The 20,135-nt window shown below is 23.5% G+C and overlaps 1 protein-coding gene across 1 annotated transcript; it reads right to left on the bottom strand.

The window, feature by feature from the left end:
- Positions 1–361: 361 nt before the first annotated feature.
- LOC122500608 (zinc finger protein CKR1-like) lies at positions 362–19,449 on the bottom strand. The gene is made up of 4 exons (XM_043609618.1): positions 19,440–19,449; positions 18,908–19,192; positions 14,293–14,577; positions 362–741 (listed from the first exon to the last, which is right to left on the bottom strand). The coding sequence occupies exons 1-4, from the start codon at positions 19,447–19,449 to the stop codon at positions 362–364; spliced, it is 960 nt and encodes a 319-aa protein (XP_043465553.1).
- Between the last annotated feature and the right edge of the window lie 686 nt (positions 19,450–20,135).

Genomic DNA, 20,135 nt, shown 5'->3' with positions numbered 1-20,135 from the left:
AGAAATATTTGACAATTTCGTAATTTGCCAAAAATGACTGATACCTGACTCAATTTTAAATTGATTTTCAGTTAAATTTTACTAGAAAAGAAAAAAATGACTGAAATTAGTGAAGTGACCAAAACATCAGTATTTTTTTTCTAATCGACAAGAAATTAGTAAAAAATTTCCCCAATTCGAAAATTAATTCGAATTTTCACTAATTAAATTTTAAAACAAAAACTCCTGAAACTTGATGTAATTTTTTCAACTAAAATCATTAGATTCAAATTTTTGTTCTCTCATTACTACGTAATAATAATAATTTTTTTTTATTCAAAATTTTTCAAGAAAAAAAAAATTTTTGAATTCTTTTTGTTTTCTAGGCTCGCTGATTAATAGTGGCACTGGATTGCGATTGAACATCCATATGGCGATGATTAATATGCGCCTTAAGATTCCTCTCATACTTGGAGCTGAAAGCACAATGTGGACAGGAGAACGATGGCGCCTTTCCACATTCATAAAGTGTGTGACGCTTCAAAATATAGGCATTTTTATAACTTTTACCACAGCGTGCACAATTATGACGACGATCGAGCGCTGAAATATTTATTGGTCGATTATTGTTTCGGCTCACGTGATGCGATGGACAATGAAGTCGCGCTCGTCTCTGCGGTGCCAATGGCGCTGGCACATCGTTTGAATTCCTTGAAATTCTTCTTGTTCCATCAGCATTCCATCCGAGGCTCGCGAAAAATCCTAAAAGACAAAAAAATCCCAAATCGTCCTTCATTAATGAAAAAAAAAAAATATATGTTATTCCATTAAAAAAGGGCAAGCGCAAAAACTTTTTATTCGCAGCGAGAGCTTTTGATTTTTTTTTCTTTTTTTTTTGCAAAAAAAAAAAATCTCTGCTTCACATTACGGCGCGGGCCATGCTAAAAAAACATTCAAATTTTTTTTTTCAAGCTAGCAACAACGAGCAAAAAGAAATGGACATTTTTGGAGATTCTTTGGAAGAAAAAATTTAATTTTTTGTTAGTGGAAAAAAATTTTATTTGCACTGACAAAAAGTTATGGTAATATTTTTTTTCCGAAGGTTTTTTTTTTTTTAATGAGGAATAATGAAATGGTTTGTGTGGTGTTTATGGTTGTTTTAATCGTTTCAAAGAAAACCATTCGTGGAAAGTGGAACAACGGAAAGTGTTAAAAAAAGGATTTTTTATTTTTGCAATTTTGTTCTTTTTTTGCAAATTTTTTCCACACAAAAAAATTGATAGAATCCATTTTTGTGAGTGGAAATAATTTTGAATTTTTCTTCAGAAAAGTCGTTCCTGTAACTTGACCTGAAAAACAAAAATTGTACATTATTATGTAAATAATTAAATAATAAATAATAATAAACAAATAAAATTTAAATACAAGATAAAAAAAACGAAAAACTCTTTTCGAACGAACAATTTTTCTTTCCTTATTATTATTTTTATTATTATTATCATTAGTATCATTATCATCATTATCATTATTGTTAATTAATTTTTATTAAATTTATGTTAATAAATATTATTATTAAATTTTTATTAAAGTAATTCAGTACATTTGGTATTTTCCAGTTTTGTTCTTGAATTTTTTCCTCCCTTGTTCGCTTACAGTCCGGAACACCTGAAAAAACAACAAACTAGTCAGTATAATAGAAACAAATTTGCGTTATTTTTTAAGTAACAAAATTGAAAAAATAAACCTTACCTTAAGGAAAAAATTTTTGTGTTTACAGGATTTAAATCATTGGGCAAGGAATTTTTGCCTTTCTAGACTTTATTTTGCTCTAAATTGTATACAAAGATTGTCTACAGATGAAAAAATTAAATCGATGGAATGTTTGAAAATCAAAACAGAAAAAACGTTACACAAAAACATAATATAAAAATATGGAATGATAATATTTTGCGAAAATCTTAAATAATCATTAATTAATTAAATTTATTAAATTAATTAAATAAACCGAAATTAATTAAATTCATTGAAAAAGAAATTAATTTTATCCGTAGAAATATGAATCGAAGTTGTCGTAATGAAATGATGAGTATATAAATATTTTCACAGCAAAAAAAGCAAAATAATCTAGAAAGATTATTATCATTATTTGTAGAGAGTATATAATTGTTTTTTTTTCTATATAATATTAAATGAAGACAAAAAAAATAATCGTTCGTTGGCAAATACATGGCGAAAAGAATTATTACGAATACAAATATTTTTTTTTCTTTATATAATCGAGGCGCTGAGCGTAATTAGATATTATTTATGATTCGCAATCATTCATGTTCTGTACAATCGAATGATGAATGGATATAAGAGTATCGTGCTTTTTTGTATAATCAATAATTAATAATTAATTAATAATTAATTTTAATTAAATAAAAATAATTAGATAATAATTATTTTTAATTAAATAAAAATAATTAAATAATAATTAATTTTAATTAAATAAAAATAATTAAACAATAATTAATTTTAATTAAATAAAAATAATTAAATAATAATTAATTATTAATCAGTAATCACCGGTTTAATTATAGTAATCACCTGATTTCAGAGCAGTAACTATCAGATTTCATCAGGCGTTTACCATTCGTTAAATTACTTAAATATTCAATATGAGGTACAGTCTTCAATAAAATAAAATGATTCGACGAGTCCTGTGAAAAAAAACAGTCACTAAAAACAGGAACATAAATAAAAATAGGCTCTTTTGCAAATACATAAACATACGCAGTAGATCTATCGAGTCTTACATTTAATTATTGTATCATATGTATAATAGTGTATAATAAATGGCTGTTTAAAATGATAATCAGAATGATCCTAGTAGAACATAAAAAAATTGCCAAACTAGTGGAGGTTATTTTCGAATAAAAACAAATTTTTATTGAGATTTAAATGCATGGAGAAATAAAAAAAGGAAGTGATTTTGTACGAATAGATGAAAGCGTCAAGTCGATAGAAAGAGACAGCAAGTGCTTAACGTCCCCTCTTCTTTCTCTCTGTTTTGACGCATGCGCGAAGCGACTGCGCTCGCGCCACTCGTATTGGTGGAAAATAGTGGCGCAGGCGCAGTGACGCTCGCGCTTGCGTTGTTAGAGAGAGAAAAAAGAGGGGAGGGACGTTAAGCAAACTCTGTCTCTTTCTATCGCCCTGACGCTTCCTATAAACTCGCGTCCTCTACTTCTATTTTTCTACTTGTAAATTATTTCAAAAGTACGGAATAAATTAATAGTAAAAATTTTTAAAATCTCATCTCAAACGAGCGTTTTTAAAGAATAAATTTCCATCTTAAATTCCTCCTCTCATAATTTTTTTTAACCTTTCGACGAAACAAAAATGAATAACAAATTTTTAAAACTATTTAATAACACGAAAGAATTGCACATTTTTTTTTCTTGCACTCGCTGGAGAGGATTTTGTTTTCTACTTTTAAATTTCTTAACTGCAAAAAAAATTTCTTCTTCCGTACTTTTGGAGCACTGATTACATTTATTTATTTTTTTTAATATTAATACCATTTAGAAAATTCACAGCTGAACGCGCCCAGCGCCTCTCTTTTTCTAAGCCTAAAATCTAAGTCGTATTTGAAGGCACTTAACACAAGGCTCTCACATTTCAAAATAATCTACTACTCGGAATAACAATTATTTTTTTTTTTTTTTTATTAAAAAAATTTTTTTCAGAAAATAATTTTAAGGAAAAAAAAATTTCCATGAAATATTTTCCTTTCTATGGATCGGTGGACGAAATCCAGAACAATGTTTTAGAAAACGCACTCCCCCACACAAAAAAAATAATTTTGTATAAATACACTCGACGTAAAATTTTTTTTTTCCAAAATTTCTGTATAGAATCTAGTAATCACTATAATTTTTCTTAAAAATGAAATTCAAAACATAATTTTCCTTATAACGATAGAAAGCTAATTTTATGTAAAAGTAAAAATTAAATATTAAAAATATACGTTTGGCAGTGATGAGAAAACCATTTTTTTCAAAAAAAAAAACGTTTTATATCTAAAACTTAACATCAATTTCTTAAGGCCAGGACAAAATTCGAAAAAAAAATTATTAACTAATTTCGAAATTTAAATTTTCAAAAAAGAAAAATCGAAACTTTTTTCTTCGATTTTATTGAAAAAATAGAAAATATCTAGAAAGCTATCCCTATTCACTTACTAATTATGGCCAAAAAATAGTAAGTAAATCTAATAATAAAAAAAAAAATTTTCAATACTTTTAAAAAAATACCTTTCGCTCGTTTCTCATTTTTTATTGCGTCCATATTCTATTTTATAGAACAAGACACTTCATCGCACAATTCTCACTATAATTAACTTTTTTTCTTCTACAATATATAATAAGAGACAAATTCTATTATACATCACAGAACAAATAAAGCACTGTATCTCTCAAGATACCTAGATGGCGATGCGCCTTTTCTCACTCCAATTGTCTCACTTTTATTTCAATAAATTTCGATTTCCTAAAATATAAAAACATTATAAAAAAAAAAAAAAAAAAAAAATTTCATTTCAAATAAAAAAATAAATTTAGCGCCTAAATATCACGATAAAACGGTGTGTTTTACAAAATAAAAATACATTATTCAATAAAATTTTTTTTTTTAAAAACACACCAAAAAAATTGAAATAAGATTCTACACAATACAAATTAATTAATTACGTCGAGTATAATTAACGATTTATAAATCGCATTGATGGAAAAACTATCATAAGCCTAATTCATAAAAAGCATAATATAAATCCATAAAGTAACCAAACCGAATTTTTTTTTTTTTTTTTTTTTATAATTTTAAGCGAAATAAATTTTGTTTCGCTGTTTTTGAATAATATATAATAAGGATTAAATCACGTTTATAATTTTTTTTTGTAATTTTTTCTTTTCCATTTTTTTAATATAGAATAATCAAATTTTTATAGTTCTGTTAGATTCTTCCCATTCCACCAATCCGACACCTAAATATTTTTTAACAATTTTCTTTTGTTATATAATGATTACAAATAAATTCATTTTTTAATCGCAATCTTATTATATCGTAATTATTGTAATTATTAAAGCCAAATTATACTCGTGTATATAATTCAATAATTAAGATACGAGAACCAATTATTAAATGAATAAATTTTTAGCTCTATTTTCAATTTTTTTTTTTGTATCAAAAATCGAGCGAATTTCGCAATTTTGACGAAAACTATTTTAGTTCTTTTTTTTATAGCAATATTTATATAATTGCCTTTTAGGTTTTCGCGATTCGTTAATATTTTTTTAATTTCTTAAAAATCTTTTTCTTTTCGAATCGCGATTTCTAATTATCGAAATTTATATATAAATGTAGATTTTTTTGATAGTTAGAATTTTTTTTCTATGATAATAATTAGCACTGGAATTACTTATCGATTAGATTAGACCTGAATATATCGTTGTAACAAATTTCCAAGGCACGTTTTTTAGTCTCTTAGCGATTTTTCATTTTTTGCGAATAAAAAGAATATGATAAAATGGTCCTTGATATTTTTTTTCTCTTCGATTTTTTAAACACGTTTTTGTGTTAGTTTTTTTTTTTGAGTTTAACGCTTTTGAAAAATTTCAATTCGTGTAAAAAAATTCTTTTTTGAGACATTTTACATCTCGAAAGCCTTGATATGGACTTTTGACAAATTTTTGACAATTTCAGAAGAAAAGTTTTCAATTATTTTCTTAAACAGTTTTAATTGTAAATTTTTTTTAATTTTCAAAAACTAGAATTGGTACTTTTTTTGGAAGGGAGTCAAATTTATATATTTATTTACTATTAGAAAATAGTAGGAGGGGAAAAAAAGTAGTGACGCCGGGGAAAAAAGAGTCGCGCAGCCGCTTTGCGCCTGCGCGAGACTTTTTTCCCCTCTGACGTCATCTAATCAATAAACTTTCATTTTCAACCATTTTTTTTCATTTTTTACTATTTATTTATTTATTATTATATATTTTTCTTTATTATTTTCAATAAAAACAATTTTTCGACTATTTATGGCATAAAAAATAATTTTTTTCTCTTTTGAAAATGTCAACAATTTTAATAAAGCTCTTTCCTGCCTTTTCGATTATCTCGAATTTTTCACATAAGTCTAATTAATCTTTAACTATTTAGTAATTATACTAAAATCTAATAATCTCCGTTCACATGATGATGACCCGTTTTGGCGAGTGCGACGTAATTAATTCACCGTTAATTTTTCTTTTTTTGAAAAATTAAAAATATTTCCAGATCACCATCATGTATTAAGGCCTCGTGAGGCACTATAATTAATTTTTTTTTATATATTTATATATATCGAATAACTATATAATATTTCTATATGTATATCGAGTCGATGTATTTATCGATTAATAATATATAATTAATATCATCGTCATCGACGATTGTCATCATTACTATTTTTTTTAAACTATTTGATTCATTTTTCTGTTATTTCATAAACTACAGAGGTCCTCGGACTTCAGTCAGAATTTTTTAGTAACCCTTAATATTTTTTTTGCGGAAAATGTGCAATTTAGAATTTACATCACATTAAATATCGGGAATTTTACATTTTTATGTTTTTTATATATTTATATATATTTTTTTTCAAATGTGACTCTTTTTGCTTTTTTAACTGCAAAATTAACAAAAAATTTTTAATTGAAAAATTAACAAACATTTCTTGACAAAAAAATTTTTTTTTCAACGAAACAAAATTTGGTTTATTTTAACTTTTTCTTTAATAGTTTTTTTAATAATTTTTAAAAAATTTCTATTGTTTCGAAATTATTCTTTTAAATTTTGGTAAAAAATACGAAAATTTTTTTAAATCTTGGAATAAAAAGAGTGAGAATATAATAAAAATAAAATATAATAAAAAAAGAAAATTATTACAAAATGTGATGAGAATTCTTTTTTGTCAATTTTCCGCAAAACTGCACTTTGTATAACGAACTGAGTTGCCTTCAATTTAACAGAGATCATTATTTTTTTTCAAATTCTTTCCAACTATTTTTGAACCGATTTTTTATGTAAACAAAAAAAAACAAAAATTCTTTCTATAAATAGAAAATTTTTGCAAATACAACTTTTGATAAATTTTTTTTTCTTAAACAATTAACCCAGAAACAAAAATTGAAAAAAGATATTTAGAAAAAAATAATAAAATCTCCTAACGAACTATACATAACATGACAAAAATCATCGATTCACAATATTGACCCGAACAACACATGAGAAATTTACACCCTAAAAACATTGAAAACGAAACTATCAATTAAAAAAGTATTTTAAAAAAATAATCAAAAAAAAAAGTTTAAACCATTTTTTTTAAATTTAAAAAAAGAAATTAAAAAAAATTTTTTTAAAAGGAATTAAAAAACAATTGAAAAAAAGAATTAAAAAAAATTTTTAAAAAGAAATTTAAAAAAATTAAATAAAATAATTAAAAAAAATTAAAAAAAGAATTTTAAAAAAATTTTAAAAAATCTATTTAGAAAAATCTATTAATTTCTTTCAACGCTACGAATAAATTTTCAAAGAAAAATCTGGTTTGACCAGAAAAAGCTATTTTTCCCTCTAAAATTCCTAATATTCGAATAAAAATATCTAAAAAATAATAAGATTTTAGAAATCTTAAATATTTATAACAAATATTTTGATCTGAAAAAAAAGAAAAAATATTGTGAATAGACGAATTAACCGAAATTGCATTTCGATCCTAGCAAAATAAAAAAAATAAACCTGTCGTCGCATCGCTCTTTTTTTTGTTTTAAAGACTACGTCTTATAATGATTATTATGAGTAGATTATGAATATTATAGTTTAGTTTGTTTGTTTTTTTTTTTTTATAAATATTGTCTACAGTATGGAAAATTGGACGGCCGTGTCACGCGATTTGCGTGGCTTAGGAATATGGGACAATTTTGCCAGAGAGCCAAAGAGTATCAGCATACATTTATATTATTAAATATAAAATAGAAATTCTATTTATTGTACCGCTATTTATGTTGTTTATTTACTGCTATTTAATTTATATTAGCAAAATATAATATAATATATTTTACACAGATCTGTAATATTTTCTCTAAATTTGAATTAGTAAAAATATTTAGTAACTGAATTTTTGCTTTTAAATTAGTAAATTTCAGTTTTAAATTAGTAGAAATTACTAATTATTAGTAAAATTTACTAAATAGTTATTTACTACATTAGTGGAAAGTACTATTTATTGGTAAAATTTATTAATTAATAAATAACTACTTTTTAGTAAAATATACTAATTAGTAATTTACTACGTGAGAAACAATTACTATTTATTAGTAGAAATTACTACTTATTAGTAAATTTTACTAATAAATAGTAAATTTTACTAATAAATATTAATTTCTACTAATAAACAGTTATTTCTACTAATAACTAGTAATCTTTCTATTTAAAGAATCAATAATTTAGTAATTTACTACGTAAGTAGAAATTATAATTCATTAGTAAAATATACTAATTATAAGTATAATTTACTAATCAGTAATTTACTACGTTAGTAGAAAATACTAATTAGTAATTTACAACGTTAGTAAAAATTACCATTTATTAGTAAAATTTACTAATTAATAGTTTACTAAATTTTTAGAAATTACTATTTATTAGTAAAGTTCTACTAATTTCTACTAATTTATTAATAAAATTTACTAATTAAGAAGCAAAAATAAATCAGTCACTAAATAAAAATTAGTAAACATTTTTACTGATTAAAATTTAGAGAGTTTGAAATTCATTTGATTCTGTCTCTATGGATATGTATAGGGGGAAAAAAGTGTATAAAAATAGCGATAGAAATTAATATTCCACACAAAAAAAAATTAATACTGCACTCGGCTCTTGGCACATTATTTTTCCCTCAATCCAACTTTTTGCAATTTTTCTTTTAACATACTCACACGAATTCATACGCACTATTTATTTAAAAAAAAAGCTGCTTATATTCGTAAAGATCGTGTATAATACTATAAAAATTGTACGCAATACATTGTTATTTGTTATTATCCTTAAAAAGTTTAAAAAAGTCTTTTTTCTTCATATTATAAATTGTATAAATATAAATAAATGCATTATAGAAATCAGTTGATTTCTATGATAAAAAAAAAATTAATCATATGTATAATATGTTGACAGTCTGAGAATCACAAAAGTTACTTCCGGCTGAATTGACGCATTTGCTATGGAATTATAAAAATCAGTTCGTTCAATCGAAAAAGAAATTATTATACTAGAATTATTTTGGAAAAATAAAATAGTCATTTTCAATTATCAAAAAAAAGAAAAATTCAAACTTTTGATATTCAACTTTCGAAGGGGAAATTTAAAATTTGTTTTAATTTTTTGAAATTCAACGTTTCAATTTACTTTCAAAAAATTAAAACAAATTTTGAATTTCCCCTTCGAATGTAAAACTTAAATTTTCAATTATTTAAAAGTAAAATTGAAAATTTCAATTTCAAATTTTACGCTTTGAAAATTAAAATTTTTAAATTTCAATTTTCAATGAGTAAAATTTGAAATTTACAATTCTCAAAAAGAAAAATTGAAATTTTTAATATTCAATTCTGAAAAAGTAAAATTGAAATTTTTAATATTTAATTTTCAAAAATTAAAATTGAAATTTTAATATTCAATTCTCAAAAAGTAAAATTGAAATATTTAATTTTCAATTTTTTAAACGTAAAATAAAAATTTTCAATTCTCAAAGAGTAAAAACAAAATTTTCAATTTGAAAATTTTTAAAGTGAAATTAAAATTTTCAATTCTCAAAAAGTTAAACTAAAATAATTTTTAATATTCAAAAATTAAAATAGGAATTTTTAATTTCCAATTTTTTAAAAGGACAAATAAAATCTTTAATTTTTCAATTTCCAAAGAATAAAATTGAATTTTCAATTTTCAAAAAGTAAAATCCAATTAAATATTACAATAGTATAATAATTTCACTTTTCCGATTGTCAAAAAAAAAAAAAAAAATTGATCGCAAAATTAATCAGCCACGCGTATTTATAAAAAATATTTATTACACTCTATAGAAAAAAATTCTTGGCGATTAGATTGTATGGCTAAAAATTAAAAACAGCATTGTAATGTAAATTACAGTATAGAAATGAGAATGTAAAAAAATATTGACTCGTATTTAGTGGTAAAGAAACCACATTCTATTATATGACTACAATAAAAAAATTAAAAACTACAGTGGCATAAAAAACTATATATGGATAATATGAAAAATATTTCTATATTTATACTCTCACGCTGAAATAAAAAAAAAAAATTCCATTTGAAATATATTATTAATTATTATACAATTAACGACTTTATAAAATTACAATAAAAGTTGGATCGAGGAGGGAAGGTTTTAAGCTATTGTTTTTCATCTGGAAGAATATAGAGAAGAGTCTGTTTATATAAATATTTAGTTTTGCATCTTGTGTCCCTGGTGTGGACCACACGTGCACGGCAAACGTCCATTTTAAAATTATGGAACCAGTGTTGACCAGAATGGTTGCTATGGAAGAGCTCCGATTTACAGGTGGTCTCAAATCCAACTCGGGGCTATCCTGCTTTATTTTTTTTAATTTCACTTTTTTCTTCATTATTTCCTCATCTTCAATGTTTCTTCATTATTTTCTCATTTTCAATATTTCTTCATTATTTTCTCATTTTTAATATTTCTCATATTTGAATATTTTTAATATTTCTCATATTTGAATATTTTCAATATTCAAATACTTTTGAAATATGTATTTGCAAAACAAAAATTTTTTTACCTATTTTTTTAAAAAACTAGGTAATTTTCATTTATTTAGACTTTTTAAAAGTAAAAATCCGTTTTTACTTCTTTTTCAAAAAAAATTCTTATTTTTGATCAGAATGTAAAACATTAGATATTAGATATTAGAAATTAGAAATTCGAAATTAAAAATTAAGAATTGTAAAAATTGATGAAAATAAAGGCACGATGACTAATACTCAGTTGTTAATTATAATTTTGGAATTTAAAAAAAAATGAGATTCTAAAAAGTTTTGATATTTGCGCTGCGCGTATCACATATAAAGAAAGCTTTTTTGATTTAATGTCATAATAAGTATAAAATCTAATCTACTAATAAAAAAAAACGAAAGAGTTAATTTTTTTCTAACTATATTATCACCGGTATAGTTTTCTCTAAAGCCAAAAAATTAAAAATAAATTATATAAAAAACACCTCCATTCATTCTTAAAAAAGAAAAAAGCAGACAATTTTCTGTCGTATTTATCACAGACTTTCCGTAATCACCAATCCGAAATCACTATATTCTATCTCGATTCTCCAATTTGGAAAAAGAAATAATTTCATCGTGCCTTATATTGTCAATTTTAGTTTCTAAAAAAGGCGGAAAAACTGCAAAAGGGAAAATTTTAATAAGAAAATTTTTAAATTTAATTTTTTAATTTTCAATTTACATAAAGTAAAAATTAAATTTTTCAATTTCCAATTTACATAAAGTAAAATTAAAATTTCTAAAATTTCCTCAAAATTTTTAATTTTTTAAAAAGACAAATAAAATCTTCAATGTTCAATTTCCAAAAAGTAAAGATAAAATTTTCAATTTCCAAAAAGTAAAATTAAAATTTTCAATTTGCAATTTACAAAAACTAAAATAGAATTTCCGATATTTAATTATTTATTTATTTATTTATTTATTTATTTATTTACTTAAAATGGAAAATTATTAAAAATGGAAAATTGAAAGTTGTAAATAACAATTTTCAAATAGGAAAATTAACATTTTAGATTATACGTTTCAAAAAATGAAATTGAAATTTTAAAGTTTCCATTTCCAATGATCAAAAATTAGAATTAAAATGTCCAATTCTCAATTATTAAAAACTAAAATTGTAATTTATAACTTTAAATTTTCAAAAAATAAAATTTAATGTAAAATTGAAATTTCCAATTTTTAAAAAGTAAAATTAAAATTTTTAAATTACAATTTTCATAGAAAAAAAATAAAATTTTCAATTAACAAATAGTAAAATTCAAATTATCAATTTTTAAATGTTTTAAAAGTAAAATTGAAATTTTCAATTCTCAGAAAATCAAACTAGAATTTTTAATATTCCATATAATTTTCAATTATTGAAATTTTTAATTTTTAATTATTAAAATTGAAATTTCCAATTTTCAATTATTAAAAAATAGAATTGAAATTTATAATTTCCCAGTTATGAATAATTGTAATTGAAATTTTTAATTTTCAATTATTAAAAATTAGAATTGAAATTTATAATTTTCAATTTTCAAAAGTTAAAATTGAAATTTTCAATTTCTAATTTAAAGTATAAAATTGAAGTATTAATTTATACTTTTCAAAGAATAAAACTGAAATTTTCAATTTCCAGTTATGAATAATTAAAATTGAAATTTTTAATTTTTAATTATTAACATTGAAATTTTACTTTTCAATTATTAAAATTGAAATTTCCAATTTTTAATTTTTAATTATTAACATTGAAATTTGAATTTTCAATTAATAAAATTAAAATTTACCAATTTTCAATTACTAAAAATTAAAATTGAAATTTTTAATTTTTAATTTTTAAAACGTAAAATTGAAAGTAAAATTAAAATCTCGAATTTTAAAAAATAAAAATTAACATTTTTAGTTTACAATTTTTTAATCTAAAATTGAAGTATTAATTTACACTTTTCAAAGAATAAAACTAAAATTTCCAATTATTAATAATTAAAATTAAAATTTACAATTTTTAAAAGTAAAATTGAAATTTTTAATTTACAATTTTCATAGAGTAAAATTGAAACTTTGAATTCTGAGAAAAAAATTGAAAATTACAATTCCCAATTTCCTATTTTTAAGGAGTAAAATCCTAATTTCGAACTTTCAATTCTAAAACAGTCAAATTGAAAATTTTAATTTACAATTTTCTTAGAGTAAAATTGAAATTTTCAATTTTCAATTTCCCATTTTTTAAAAGTAAAATTGAAAATTGTAATTTTTAATTTTTACAAAGTTTAATTGGTATTTTTAGAAGGGCGTTACATTTATATATTTATTTACTATTGAAAAATAGTAGGAGAGGGAAAAAAAGTAGTGACGCCGGGGAAAAAAGTCTCGCGCAGCCGCTTTGCGCCTGCGCGAGACTTTTTTCCCCGGCGTCACTACTTTTTTTCCCTTTGACGTCACCTAACCTAATTTATTCAAAAATTCAATATTTTTTGTTAAAAAAATAATTTAAAAACATATTCTTATTTATTTTTTCACAATAATTATAAAATTTTAAATAATTTAAATGAAAAACTTTTTGAAATTGAATTATTTCTAAAAATTCCAACTGTAATTCTTCCAAAATAAAATTTTTTTTTACCAATTTTTGAATAAAATATAGTAAGTATTAATGAAGTATTAATTACATATTTATTAAATTTAATATATTTTTAAAAAAAATTTAATTTACTTTTATGCAGTTTAAATCACTGCAGTTTCTATAGTAAATTTACTAATTTTATTATTAAAAATAATCATTTTTGCAGTTTATTGCCTGCAGTTTTCCGTTATACGGTAAAATTTCAAGCAACCAATACCTTCTCAAAAAAAAAATACTAAAAATTTCCCACTGGAAATGAAAAAATAATGAAGTGCCCCGAGCGGGAAATCGACACTGTCTCTCGTAACATCGGTATCTCGATGCTTAAAACAACTACTTGTATAAAAAAATATTATATTATTCTAGTAATAATAATAATAAGGGCAAAAATACGTCATTCAAAAAACTCAAGCAAAACATTATTATATAACATTGCATCTCCATTTCTCTGCTCTCCTGTCACTATCAAATGACAAAAAGACCAAAAAAATCATTTCTTGCAAGTAAAAAAAAGAAAAAAAAATTTTTCTTTCCCAACACTTCAGCCACATGCATTCAATTTCAAATGAAAAAACCTGAGATTATAAAATGTTGACTTCGCTCCGTCTGTGTTGATTCCTCTTCTTCTTTTTTTTTGAACATTTTTCAGTTTTCGTAACAATTATTATGGAAACTATTTTACAAGGGGGGATATTTTTCGCAAATATTATAAAAAATTCCTAAGATATTATATTATATATAATATATAGTGAAAATAAAAAAAAAAATTGGAATTTGGCTGTTGTACTAGACAATCTCCTCTTGCTTGTAAATTTTTTCTTTGTGCATACGTTCCATGTGACGGGCAATGTGCATTTTTTGTTTAGCCCGATAAACACAATGGGGACATTGAAATTGTGGATCTTTACCGCATTCCCATTTTTGGTGATTACGAAGACTGCTCTTTAATTTGTAGACACGACCACATGCTGGACAATTGAAACCTTCGGGTGATGATGATCCAGAACCAAGACTCTTACCCAAACTACCGCCCGAACGCCACATTATTGACGGCACTGCACTCCATCTTTGCCAAGCTGCTGCCCATTTTAATCCTGTGATGCTCAGGTCCTCGGCTGGAACATAGTTTCCAGCTTTTTATTGACAAACATTATTTATAAATCCATCCAGACAATTAAAATTATAATCAAATTAATAATTGTAATTAAATTAAAATTCTTCGTAGGAAAAATTAATTCATAATAGGTAAAATTAATTAATAGTAGGTAAAATTAATTCATAATAGGTGAAATTAATTAATAATAGGAAAAAAAATTTGTATCTACACTAATAATAGAAATAAAACTTAATAACTAAAATTAGGTTCTTTTGGGCGTCACATTACATGAGAAATTTAAAAATAGCGAAAATAGTTTTTTTTTCGTAAAAAGTAACAATAGAGAAAAAATAGAGCCCTTTGGAAATTGAGAGAATTTTCTGTATGAAAAGGGAGAAACTGGATTTTTTCCCACAGTTTAAAAATAAAAATTCAGATAATTAATGTTTCGGGAGGATTCAAGTTTCTCATTTTTCAAAAGAAAATTTCTAGTGTAAACGTTGTTTGATGAAAATTGATGAAAACTAATGAAGATTAATAGAAACTAATAGAAATTAATAGCAGCGAAATTGAACGAAACTTTTTTTTAAAATTACAAAATTTTTCTAATTTAAAAAAAAATTTTTTTTACACAATAAAAACAATATTTTTTACACTGTAAAAACAATATATTTGATAAAAACATAATTATTGTTTTTATAGAGTCAACCAAAAAATATTTTTCAATTAAAAATAATAATTTTGATTGAATACAAAATAAGTTTTAAAAGATATATTTTACTCGAAGCCAATGAATACTTTTTGTTTCAAATAAATTTTTTATTTCAGTCAAAATAACAAAAAAAATTATTCAAACAAAGAAAAGTTCAAATAACATTTAAATAAAATTAAAACGAAGTTTAAATAAAATTAAAACGAAATTTAAATTAAATTTAAATAAAAATTTACGCGAGAGTAAAACTTTTATTTGCTTGAATAAAATATTTCTCTTCTCCCTAAAAAAATATTACAATTTTTCTAAGAATATCAAAATTGAGACAAAAAACCGATCAAAAACGTTGCTTCGCAACATTTTGATACGTTTTTTTTTGTCTCAATTTGAAATCCTCAGAAAAAATATAATAGTAAAATATGGTAGATAAAAAGAATATAGTGAATAAAAAAAATATAGTAAAATACAGTAAATAAAAAAATAAAAAATGAAAAAAATAAATAAAAGAATAAAAAATAAATTAATTAATTAAAAAATAAAAATAAATAAAAGAATAAAAATAAATTAATTAATTAATAAATAAAAAATGGTATACGCAATGAAGTGTGAAACGAATATTTTCATCAATCAACGTTTGTGCTCGACTGAGAGAGAAAATAAAAAATTGAATGCAAAGAAAAGTATAAAGGTGAATGTGTATATTGTTCTTACTTTGAAAAACCCCAAGCAGCTAGAATGAGCTTCAGATTTTGGAAGAGCAATTTCCGCGCATTGTGAAAGGAACAGTGCGAGGAGCGATTAAATTAGTTCCAGAATATTCAAAAGCCTCGTGAGTTTTCATGATCAGTTTCTGTAAAATATTTTAGTATTCCGTTTGGCTGTTCCTTTCGAAGCGCAAAAGCAATGAAAATTGTAGGCTCTATACAAATGTATAATAAATATATATACACAGAGCGTAGATATAAGTTAGTGCACATGCCTATTCCCCAATATCGAAGAAAAATAGTGGTCAAGTCGAGAAAAAGTGATTGAAAAAAGAAAAACAAAAAAAAACAAAAAAAAAGAAAGAAATGAAAAAAAGAAAAAAAAGATGAGAAAAAAGAGAGAAAGAAGAAAAGGAAAAAAAGAAAACGAAAACGACAAGAAAGAAAAAAGAAATGAGCAGAGTTGAAAAAAGAAGGAAAAGAATAAAGTTAAAAGAAAAAGAAAAAAAGAAAAAGAGTTAAAATAAGTGGAGAAAAGGAAAAAAGAAAAATAATAAAAAATGGGAAGAATGAAAACTTAAAGAAAGTAAAGGAAAAAAATAAAAAGAAAAAAAAGTTAAAGAATGTGAAGAGTGTGAAGAAAAGAAAAACGAAAAATTAAGAAAAATGAAAGAAAAGAAACAAAGTTAAGAAAAGTAGGGAAAAGAAAAAAAAAGTTAAAAGAATAAGAGAAAAGGAAAAAAAATGTTAAAAAAAGTAAAGAGGAGGAAAAAAGTTAACAAAATAAAAAAAAAAGAAAAAAAAGTTGAAAAAAGGAAAAAAAGAACTAAAATTAAAGAAAGTAGGGGAAAAAACAAGAAGTTAGAAAAATTAAGAAAAGAAAAAATCATAAAAAAAGAAAAGAATAAAAAGTTAAAAAAATAAACAAAAAAAAGTTAAAAATGTAAAAGAAAACGTTGAAGAAAGTAAAAAAGAAGAAAAAAGAAAAGTTAAAAAAATTAAGAAAGGAATAAAAAATTTAAAAAATAAACAAAAAAAAGTTTAAAAATATAAAGAAAAAAAAAACGTTGAAGAAGAATAAGAAAAACGAAAAGTTAAAAAAATTAAGAAAAAAAATTAGAAAGAATCTAAAGAAAGAAAAGAATAAAAAGTTGAAAAAAAGTTGAAGAAAGTAAAGAAAACGAAAGTTGTAAAAAATAAAAAAAAAATATTGAAGAAAGTTGAAGAAAATAAAGAAAAGAAAAACGAAAATTTGATGAAAAGAAAAACAAAATGAAAGAAAAAAAGGATAAAAAAATATTAAAAATTATAAAAAATAAAATAAAAAAATAATAATAATAAAGAATTAATAAGAAACAGTAAAGAAAAGAAAAACAAGAAACAAGAAAGAAATGAAAGAAAAAAAGAATAGAAAACAAAAGTAAAGAGAAAAAAAAATTTTTTAAATGGAGATTTCTCTAGAATAAAATGAAGAAGCAGAAAAAATGTCAAAAGCAAAAATAAGAAAAGATTCTTCGATACGGGGAAGACAGTATTTTGCGAGTAATACTGCTGTGAAATTAGAAATGCAGAGAAATAGAGATTAAAAGGCGCCGATATTGAAATGCAATTTTTTTTCACATCAAAAATGCTCTCTCCTGAAAAATTCATGATCTTATAAAATATAAATTATGCGATATATTCTACAATAATCACACGCAAATACATAATTACTCATTAAATAACACGCTGAAAATTAATCAAAAAATTAGAATAGTACATCATTTTCTTTTTATTTCTTATAAAATAAATGTCAACTCATTTCACATAAAAATTAAAGTAAACCAAGTTTGAAGAAAAATTACCTACAAAAATAGACTAATCCTATTTTGTATGTATTTAAATAATCAATAAATAATTCTACATTTTTTGCAAGAAAATATAATTTTCTTATAATATGTAATATTCTTATAAGATATTTTGCTGTTTAGAGCAAAATATTTCGTCTTGACGAGAAAAAAAATACAAAACATTTTTGCTGATTGTACAAAAATATATTTTTATGCCGCAAAAAAATATTTTCCACTTCATCTAAAATTCGTAGTAGAAAATAGTAGCGCAAACGCAGTTTTGCTTATCGTGATTTCCGCGCATGCGTCGCTGAGAGAGAAAGAAACGGGACCGTTAGGCACACTCTGTCTCTTTCTATCCGCTTGACGCTTCCTACAAACTCGCTTTCTTTATTTTATCTCTAAAATATTTATTTATATTTATGTTCTGTTATTTGTTCTTATTTATTTTCTTATTTATTTTTTAATTTTTCTTTATTTTATGTTTCCTAAAATGTCTTGTTATCAAAATGAAATATTTTCCTCGGCGCACTTGTGATACAAAAAATATTATTCGAATATTTTATATTTTCTTAAGTGATAGTTGTTTAACTCTTAAATGTGCAATGTTTGCAACAACGTTAATTTTTCATAAACTTTTTTTTCACAATTCTTTAAAGGCACAAATACTTATAATTATAATACGGTAAAACTACGTTCTAATAGAGTATAAATAAGGTTGAATACTGAAAATAAAAATTATGCCGCATGATTGTAAAATGCAGTAATTAAATACTAAATATGTTCAAAAACAGACGCTTACATAATATATGCTTACACTTTAAAAAAAAAAAAAAAAAAATTTGTGTAATTAAAAAGTGTAAACAAAAATTCATGAAAAGAGAAAAAAATACTATTTATAACTAGAAATTAAATTCAAATTACAACAGAATAATATCAATTTTGTAAAGTCCAAATTTCAATTCTTTTTAAGAAATTTTTTTTCTATGAAAATTCTTCACAAAAACAAAAAAAAATCGAAAAATTACTAAATTTACTTAAAGTTAACATTGGGAATATATTTAGCCAATTTTTCAATATTATCAGCCTCATTTTCATGCTGACGTCGAATATGCCGCAGCCAATGTGCTTTACGTTTACAACGTTGCGGACAAAATGGACATTGAAATTGCGGTTCCTTATTACATTCCCAGTGAACGTGTCTTTGCAATGAATCTTTACGCATATACGACCTGCCACATTGAAGACAAGTAAATTTTCCATTTGCCTTTCTTCCCGTCAATTGTTGTGCTTTTGGTATTATTAATTGTGCAACATTTCTATTGTCCATCTTAAAGACTTGCATTGGAACGTCCGCAGTTTCTTCAATAATCGAACAGTCATCGTAATCTAAAATAAAAAAAAAAAGAAATGCAGATTTAGTTGTGTTCTAATGTTTTTAAAAATTAAAATTATGAATTCCCACCACCGAAGAGAAAAAGAAAAAAAAATTTAAAAAACCTTATTTTTTATAATAGTCATTCGTGATACAAAATAAAAACTCGAAACAATTATACCAAAATTAGAAAGTAAAAACTAAATTCAAGAATAAAAAATAAAAAATTATTTTCCCCTTTTTTTAGTTTGTTCAACTTACTTTCGTGCATCTTTGAAGCTATTTTTCAGTTCTTCCGATGGAAAACTTGTATCTTGAAATAAGTAGGTTAATGAATAATTTTTGAAAAAGTAGTGCACAAGATAGTGAAATAAAATATAACAATCACTACTATTACTAATTTTTCTGAAAACAAAAAATTCGAAAATCAAAAATCGAAATAGAGAACAAAAGGAACAGAATACAAAACATGCATTTTTCAGATTTTTCGGTAAAATTAGGAAAATTTTCAATCTAAAATAAATAAAGGAAACAATCGCATCAGGTCGGTGGAAAGAGTCAAGAGTCTTCTTAACGGCCCTTCTTCTGTCTTTGTTTCGTAGCGCATGCGCGACCGTCACGAAGAGCGATTGCGCTTGCGCCACTATTTTCAACCAATGAGAGCGGCGCAGGCGCAGTTGCTTCGCGCATGCGTCGCTAGAGAGAGAGAAAAGAGGGGCCGTTACGTACACTCTGTCTCTTTCTATCCCATTGACGCTTCCACGTATCATTTAACTTTTCACAAACTTTTATTTTTTTCCCGATCATAATCGTAATATTAACAAATAGTAACGCTAACGAAATAGAAATAACTATAAATAAAAACAATATATTTATTTTACTATATCAAAAATATCACACAATAAAAATCATTTATTAATAATTATAATTTAATTTTCATCAACAAAAATTATATTC

This window comes from Leptopilina heterotoma, unplaced genomic scaffold (genome assembly GCF_015476425.1).
Source record: "Leptopilina heterotoma isolate Lh14 unplaced genomic scaffold, ASM1547642v1 Lhet_19, whole genome shotgun sequence".
Classification (NCBI taxonomy): domain Eukaryota; kingdom Metazoa; phylum Arthropoda; class Insecta; order Hymenoptera; family Figitidae; genus Leptopilina; species Leptopilina heterotoma.
The sequence above is the reverse complement of the archived record's forward strand: the minus strand, read 5'-3'. Positions and strand labels throughout refer to the sequence as shown.